General features: G+C 37.5%; 1 protein-coding gene across 2 annotated transcripts in view; it reads left to right on the top strand.

Moving 5' to 3' along the window:
* The first annotated feature begins 2,398 nt into the window (after positions 1-2,398).
* Positions 2,399-8,356, top strand: part of LOC107674972 (actin, alpha cardiac muscle 1-like) — a 12,097-nt gene continuing 6,139 nt past the window's right edge. Inside the window, exons 1-3 of one of the 2 annotated variants that reach the window (XM_016469141.1) lie at positions 2,399-2,428; positions 4,677-4,819; positions 5,093-5,221. In XM_016469141.1, the coding sequence (XP_016324627.1) occupies positions 4,691-4,819; positions 5,093-5,221 (258 nt within the window). In that variant the 5' untranslated portion in view covers positions 2,399-2,428; positions 4,677-4,690. Of the gene's footprint in view, positions 2,429-3,390; positions 3,470-4,676; positions 4,820-5,092; positions 5,222-8,356 lie in introns of those variants that run through there. The other variant, XM_016469140.1, reaches the window with a different exon arrangement.

Genomic DNA, 8,356 nt, shown 5'->3' with positions numbered 1-8,356 from the left:
CCATCCAGCCATCCATCTTTCATCCATCCATCCATCCATCTATCTATCTAGGTTACAAGTCTACCTTTACTTTCAGTATCTGCAGTGTGTAAAACAAACAGAAAATGCATTTACAGTGTACTTACAAGTCTATGAGGCAACCATTATGTGTTTCAGTGCCTTCATTGGCATGCCATTGATGCTTTTGACACAGCATAACTGTTTAACCTGAAATAATAATATAAGAGAAAATAGTATCTGTGATAAAAACAACATTAGCAAATGTGTGTGTGTGTGTGTGTGTGTGTGTGAGAGGCTCTTTTACCATCTACAGTCAATGCTGGTGGGTCTGTCAGTGTGTCATTAACAGAATGTAAGGCCAGGTGGCAGACCGTCACAATTGTACGTTACTGGGTGGCCTCCAACTGACACATTGCCAAACTTTAGGCCTCTGGAGAGTCAAACGAGGGAGATTGTGGATTATCTCTGTGTGAGCTGAAGAATGCAAATGGCCAGCTGCCCTTGAGAATGTAAACTTTGACTAACATTTGACCTTAAGACTCAATACAAGTTATCCAATATTGTTGTTATGACCTCCAGTAGGCCATTTTGCATTAGAATAATATTTATTATGTAGCACTATCCTAGACTGGGTTGCAAAACAGGGCCTAAAACAGGCCTTTTTTTTTTTTTTTTACTGTTTCAGTATGCAGTATATGCATGTATATACTGTAAGTACAGACATATATATGCTTGAAAAAGGGAAAGCTATTCCACAATGTTTTTAGCTTTATAACATTTTTTGCCTGAATTTAGAGTTACTCAATAGAATAAATAAAAAAATAAAAATAAATAAATAAATAAGTAAATAAAAAATTGGAACCAAATGTTGGTTTGTAGATAACAATAGACCTATATTGAATACAAAAGCAATTTTTTTTTCTTACGGTATCTTTGGTAACAGGGTTGAAGGCTAGTCAACAGAAATATTGAGAAAATGGAATGAAATAACAGTATTTATTTGTCTTCCTACCAATCAATGTTAGTTGTTGGGTGTCACAATTTTAACACGGCAGTGTTATTTTAGTATTATTTGTGTACTACTTTAGTATTTGTTCATATTTTGAATTAGCTTTTTTCAGTTTTAAGTTTTAGTAATTATGTTATGTGCTTTTATCTTTTCTTTCGTTTGTTTCTTATTACATTTAAAATTAAGCAATTGTTTCGTAATTTTATTACTTGAAGTTATTTCAATTACTTATTTCATTTCTCATTTATAATTCAAGTTCAAGTTTTGCTTTTATCTTTTCTTTCGTTTGTTTCTTATTACATTTAAAATTAAGCAATTGTTTCTAATAGTTTTTTAAAACGTAGTAAACGTTTTTAATAGTTTTAGTTCTATTGACAATAACAACTCTGGGTAACAGTGTTGCACTAATCAGCTAAATATAATATACAGTATTTAGCTTATTTTATGTAATATATTATTGGTCACTAAAATAAGTTCATAACTGAAAGAAGTTTTTTACACCAATAAAGTAAAACTCGAATTATGTTGTTGCAAAATATTAATTCTTAGAAACAGTTGACAAGGTCACGACATCACTATTTGATGTTTTTAAAACTAGTAATTTTTTATGCTAGGTTAATTGTATGTTAGATAATAGTTTATCAAACATGTCTAAGAGTTCTCACAATGTAAAAGATGGGATTTGTGGAGTTAAAAACGTCATTGAACGTACTTGTAGAGCATGCCACGTGTCATTGTTAGCAGCACAATGCCGTTCTCTTGACACTATGCAATCAAGTTGCTTTTGTGTCCATGTAATTATTAGACCACCCACACGTACAACAGCCCTACAAACATCACAAAGTGTGGCACATTGTCAGTTTCCTAGAGGCCATGATTTTCTTTTAGGAAGAGGCACTGAAAATCATTCCTCATTTGGTAGGCTTTGGTTCCCGGTGTAACGTCCACACCCATATGGGGCGGCAATGTGCATTTCCTTTGAAGGCCAGCTAGAAGTTCCTCACAACTGACAGATAACAGACAACAGCCAATTGGTCATTCATCCATTATAACCAATGCTCGGCGTCTTATTTATAACGGCCGCTGGGATGCCATTCTCTCCCAGTGAACTGGCAACCTCTCTTTCCAACAATAGTCCACACTGTCCTCGAGAGCCATAAATTATCTTCTAATATTAAATGCAACTGTTAGTCGACAGTCTCCATTGTGAGATCCGTTCCAATACTCCATCTTCACATGGGACGGCCCACCTTTGAGTGATGCAGGGTTGTGATGTGTCCTAAAAAGGCTTGAGGTTCTGAAGCCCTGGTGACAAGGTTCTATATAAATAGAGGACAGGTGAACTGGCTGCTCACTCTCTTATTTTCTACCGCTCTTGAGGGAGCAAGTCTTCCAGGCCTCTTGTGCAAGCTCTCCTGGGTGAGTCTACTTCAATGGATTTTTATGTTAAATGGTTTTTGGATATACTGGGAATGTTAGTGCATTCAAATTTGAAATCTCTTTGTGGGGAAAAAAAAGAAGAAGATACTTTGAAGAACTTTTAATCCATGCTTTTTGTCCAACTTTTTATACAAACTTTGTGGTCAGTACATTTTATTTTTGTAAGTTTACGTTTTAAACTTTTATTCAGCAATGGCGCATTAAATTGATCAAAAGTGACAGCAAAGACAATTATAATACTACAAAAGATTTCTATTTCAAATAGTCAATTTTAAATGCTGTTATTTGAACTTCCTATTAATAAAAAGAAATCTCTTTTATCATGGTTTCCACACAAATATTAAGCAGCACAACTGTTCTTGACATTGATAAGATTCTTTTCTTGATCATCAAATCAGCGTATTAGAATGATTTCTGAAAGATCATATGACACTGAAGACTGGAGTGTGGCACATTGTCAGTTTCCTAGAGGCCATGATTTTCTTTTAGGAAGAGGCACTGAAAATCATTCCTCATTTGGTAGGCTTTGGTTCCCGGTGTAACGTCCACACCCATATGGGGCGGCAATGTGCATTTCCTTTGAAGGCCAGCTAGAAGTTCCTCACAACTGACAGATAACAGACAACAGCCAATTGGTCATTCATCCATTATAACCAATGCTCGGCGTCTTATTTATAACGGCCGCTGGGATGCCATTCTCTCCCAGTGAACTGGCAACCTCTCTTTCCAACAATAGTCCACACTGTCCTCGAGAGCCATAAATTATCTTCTAATATTAAATGCAACTGTTAGTCGACAGTCTCCATTGTGAGATCCGTTCCAATACTCCATCTTCACATGGGACGGCCCACCTTTGAGTGATGCAGGGTTGTGATGTGTCCTAAAAAGGCTTGAGGTTCTGAAGCCCTGGTGACAAGGTTCTATATAAATAGAGGACAGGTGAACTGGCTGCTCACTCTCTTATTTTCTACCGCTCTTGAGGGAGCAAGTCTTCCAGGCCTCTTGTGCAAGCTCTCCTGGGTGAGTCTACTTCAATGGATTTTTATGTTAAATGGTTTTTGGATATACTGGGAATGTTAGTGCATTCAAATTTGAAATCTCTTTGTGGGGAAAAAAAAGAAGAAGATACTTTGAAGAACTTTTAATCCATGCTTTTTGTCCAACTTTTTATACAAACTTTGTGGTCAGTACATTTTATTTTTGTAAGTTTACGTTTTAAACTTTTATTCAGCAATGGCGCATTAAATTGATCAAAAGTGACAGCAAAGACAATTATAATACTACAAAAGATTTCTATTTCAAATAGTCAATTTTAAATGCTGTTATTTGAACTTCCTATTAATAAAAAGAAATCTCTTTTATCATGGTTTCCACACAAATATTAAGCAGCACAACTGTTCTTGACATTGATAAGATTCTTTTCTTGATCATCAAATCAGCGTATTAGAATGATTTCTGAAAGATCATATGACACTGAAGACTGGAGTAATGACTGCTGAAAATTCAGCTTTGCCATCACGGGAATAAATTACATTTTAGAATATATTGCAATAGAAAAAAGTTATTTTTAATTGTAATAATGTTTCACAAAATATATTATTTTTTACTTTATTTTTGATCAAATAAATGCAGTTTTCTTGAGTATAAGAGACTTCTTTCAAAAATGTTAGTAACCCCAAACTTTTGAACGGTAGTGTATATTGAAAGTCAGTTACTTTTACTGTAAAAATCACTTCAAAACATCTTCCACAGAAGAAACAAAGTGATACAGGTTTGGAACAACATGAGGGTGTTGACAGAATTTCCATTTTTGAGTGAACTACCTTTTTAATAATGAATTATTTCATGAATTATTTGTTACATACAGTACACAGTGGACCAATGAAATGCTGATATTTTGCATTTTAAAACAACTTTTCAAATTCAGAAGCAGCGCTATAAAAAGATTACAAACTAAAGCTTTTTATGCTCAACTCAAAATATCAAATAATAATAAAATATGTATTATTTATAGCACATTGCGAGTCTGCCGTAGGGAGGGTAGGTCTGCATAACTGAAGATGTCAGAAAGCTTTTTTTAAGCAGAGAAGATGAATCATTTACATTTAGCTTCAAGTGCTACATGAATTCAACAAGCAAAGTATTTAATAGGCATGAATAAATCCTTCTGCTTTTTAATGGACATGTCATGTGTTTGCTCCCCGTGCCATTTGTGTTCAAACACCAGCTGTCTAAGCAAATATGTGCGACGAGGAAGAAACCACCGCTCTGGTGTGCGACAATGGCTCAGGTCTGGTGAAGGCTGGTTTTGCCGGTGATGACGCACCCAGGGCCGTGTTTCCCTCTATTGTGGGCCGACCCCGCCATCAGGTAAGACGACAACGCTCATTCACCTCATCTGGGATTTAGTGTTATTTTGATCCAATCAGTAAAGCGGCTCTTAAGTCACAGTAAGCTTTGACCTTTGACCCGTAAAGACGATACTCTGCTAGCATCGATCCTTGCTTCAAATGTTAATAAGCAAACATTAATTCTAGAAAAGGAGTGTGAGTGCTGCAGTATTTGAATCAAATGTAGAATCAAAAGTTACCCTGAATGTGTGTGATTGTGACTGAAAGCTTGCATTATTTTTTCTTTCTTTAGGGTGTCATGGTCGGTATGGGTCAGAAAGACAGCTATGTAGGAGACGAGGCCCAGAGCAAGAGAGGCATCCTCACCCTCAAATACCCCATTGAGCATGGCATCATCACCAACTGGGATGATATGGAGAAGGTAGACCATACAATTATTTATGGTTAAAATAACAAAAGTGCGGTCACATTAAGAAAAAAGGTCCATTGTCTACTGTCAGTAGTGTAACTCACATAGAGGTCACTTAGCAAAACAAAGCAACTTTCTGTTGGTCAATGAGGCAAATTCACATAAACAACTTCAACCCATTGCAAAATCTGTTGAAATTTTTCACCCTCATGTGAAATTCCCAATCACGTGGATTTCAGTTGAAATGAATGGATTTCTATGGCGTTCTATTGGTGCCAAAAAAATAAATAAACGTGAATAAATCTGTAGTCCTTAGAGTTCATCTTCATTATGCTTTGTCATAATATTAAGTGTTTTAGAAAGATGGTGAGAAACGTCTCAGGTTACGCATGTAACGATGGTTCCCCGAGAGGGAACGAGACGCTGCTAGCAGGACCAGTGTCTGAAGCACGTGTGAAACAACTCCAGTCCCATTGGCCCACATAGCCCATGACGTCACAGGCGGGCACCCGGAAGTATGAGAGGTAGGGCTGGGCAATAAATCGCTAACGGTAATTATCGCGCAATATAAATTTCCTCGATAAACGATAACAAGAGTTCGATAAATGTTCGATATAATGTTTATGCGGCAAAGGCGGAACGAAACATCGCTAGTCATTTGAAGCGTGCCACTCGGGGCGTTTATCCGCTCGGCTCAAAGTTCAAATGGCGGCGCGGTGCGAGCTTCACTAGAGCAGATGCGTTACTCGCTGATGAGTCTCGCTCATGCGAACACTAAACAGCGCTGTGAGATCCAGTGTGAAGCGCTTGAATTCAGCAAAGAACATAAATAACTCTGTTTACAGCCAGATGATACAGTGCTGACAAACAGGAGAAACACTGTGCGCAACGATACAGTCAGAAGGCTTTTTAATCTACATATCGCCATCATTTACCATGGATTTACTGTAGCACTAACTGCACCATGGTATTGTTTCAGAAATGTGGGTGTTCGTGTCGAATTTTATTATATTATTAATGTAGACAGTCATGTATTAAATGTATTGAAGGAGGAGTAATGGAATATAATTAGAGTACTTTTTGTGATTAAGCTATAGCGTTTATGCATTTATACTAAATGTATTTAGACTACTGTTTTTCATACAAATACCTAGAAGCCATATTACATTTTTACCATGGTATTGAGGTGCTATATTTGTGGTTTTAGCTGTGATTATCATGATCTAAATGTATGCTACTATGGAAGACCAATGGTTAAAAAAAAAACACCTCAAACAGTCAGAATAATTAAATTTCACCATATATAAATGAGATTGTTACCATTTTTATAGATATTACTGACTTTGATAATGAACATAAATCTACATCTGCATCCTAACTCAAGCTACTATCAAATGTGTATTTCTAAGAGACAAAAAAATTTTAGATTATTAATATTATCAGGCAACACAAGGCTGTTTCTTGATTTGAAACAATATTACTTATTAGAACATGCAGAACTAATAATTAATTTTTTTCTATTAAGATATTTATGTTGTTAAGGAAAAATGACTGGAAAAGTGTAGAGAATTCAAAAATGTGAAGTATTTGTCGTGTTCTGACCATAAAGAATAGTTTAAAACCACAAATAACCGTCTGGTTTTTGCAACTTTCACATTGGAGCAAAAATCTACCTTTAAATTTGAAAGAAATAAAATGTGACATTTATCATGATAATTATCGATATCGACTGATATAAAAAAAAATTATCGTGATAATTTTTTGGCCATATCGCCCAGCCCTAATAAGAGGGTGCTTGCCAAATATGTCACCAGCTTAGTTGTCTAAAGGAGGCGAGAAAACACGCAAGCCCTAAGCATGACAAGGGGACGCAGTGTCAGGGAGTAGGGATGGACAAACCCTGTTGAGAAGATAAGTGTTAGAATCAGAGCGCAGTTTACAATAGGAACGCTTTTCATCCAATACCTGCCTGAGATACGCTCTCTTCCTCTTAGCGCTTGCCCGCCTCTGTGCCCGACTTCTAGAGGGAAGAGGGGTGCGAGTCTCCATGCTACTCTTCTGATCCTGCCTATGATCTTCAGATCTAGATGGACCAGCCCCCTCAGAGGTTTTAGAGGAAGACTTGGGACAGTGGGGAATGAACTTCCTGAATGCAGCGGACTGCACCTTTGCCTCCCTAAACTTCTCGACCACCACCTCAACGGAAGTGCCAAAAAGCCCAGAAGGTGAAAGCGGAGCATCAAGAAGAAAGGCTTTCTCCTTCCTCCCGATGTCCGCAAGATTTAGGCCCAATCCCAATTCTACCCCTTAGCCCTTCCCCTTTCCCCTACCCCTCTGTTTCGCGCGTTCACGTGAAGGGGTAGGGGTGTCTCGATTCTCTTTTGGTTGGAGGGGTAGGGGTAAGGGGAAGGGCCAGATAGCCCTTCAAACGAAGATTTTTCAGGACCATACTTCAAACGAAGGGGTATGAATTATCTCAGCGTAAACCGGCTTCAGCAGCAACATGGCTGCCCGAGCGAACAAAAAGACACATAAATGTAAGCATTTTTGGCATTCAATACATTCAATCATGAGTTCATATTTACGGTCATGTTACTCAAAGAAATGTTTGCAAAAAATCTAAAAAAAGTTTGCTAACGTCATATCATTACTGACTGCAGGATAGTGCCACAACATAGGCTATTTTCATGTCTGATCAGGGCGATAATAACCACCATAGACATTGAGGAGGGCAAGTACCCCCAATAATTATAAATCGCTAAACCCTTTTCTGAAATATTGCCAAAAATAGAGAGAGAGAGAGAGAGAGAGAGAGAGAGAGAGAGAAAGAGAGAGAGAGAGAGTGAGAGAGAGACAGAGAGAGAGATGAAAGTTGCGTGTGTGCGTGTCGGTGCGTTTCTCTTTTTAGATTGCGTTTACTTCAAAAACAGCGATTTTATCCTCTAGTTGCTAGAAAATCTAACGAGCGATTCAGTATTTAAACTGTTATTAATAAAAGTCGTGGGGCAGCGTTGACAAGTTTCTTTGCTCCTGGATATGTGAGCTGCGCGATATCAATGTGTGTGTGTGTGTGTGTGTGTGTGTGTCAGTAAGCAGCGCATTAATATAGAACGGTAATTAAAGGCTCTAATGCACACCAGCATATAT

The sequence above is a fragment of the Sinocyclocheilus anshuiensis genome, unplaced genomic scaffold (genome assembly GCF_001515605.1).
Source record: "Sinocyclocheilus anshuiensis isolate Anshui unplaced genomic scaffold, SAMN03320099.WGS_v1.1 scaffold1065, whole genome shotgun sequence".
NCBI classification, from domain to species: Eukaryota; Metazoa; Chordata; class Actinopteri; order Cypriniformes; family Cyprinidae; genus Sinocyclocheilus; species Sinocyclocheilus anshuiensis.
Note: the sequence above shows the minus strand (reverse complement) of the source record. Positions and strands in the feature narration are given on the sequence as shown.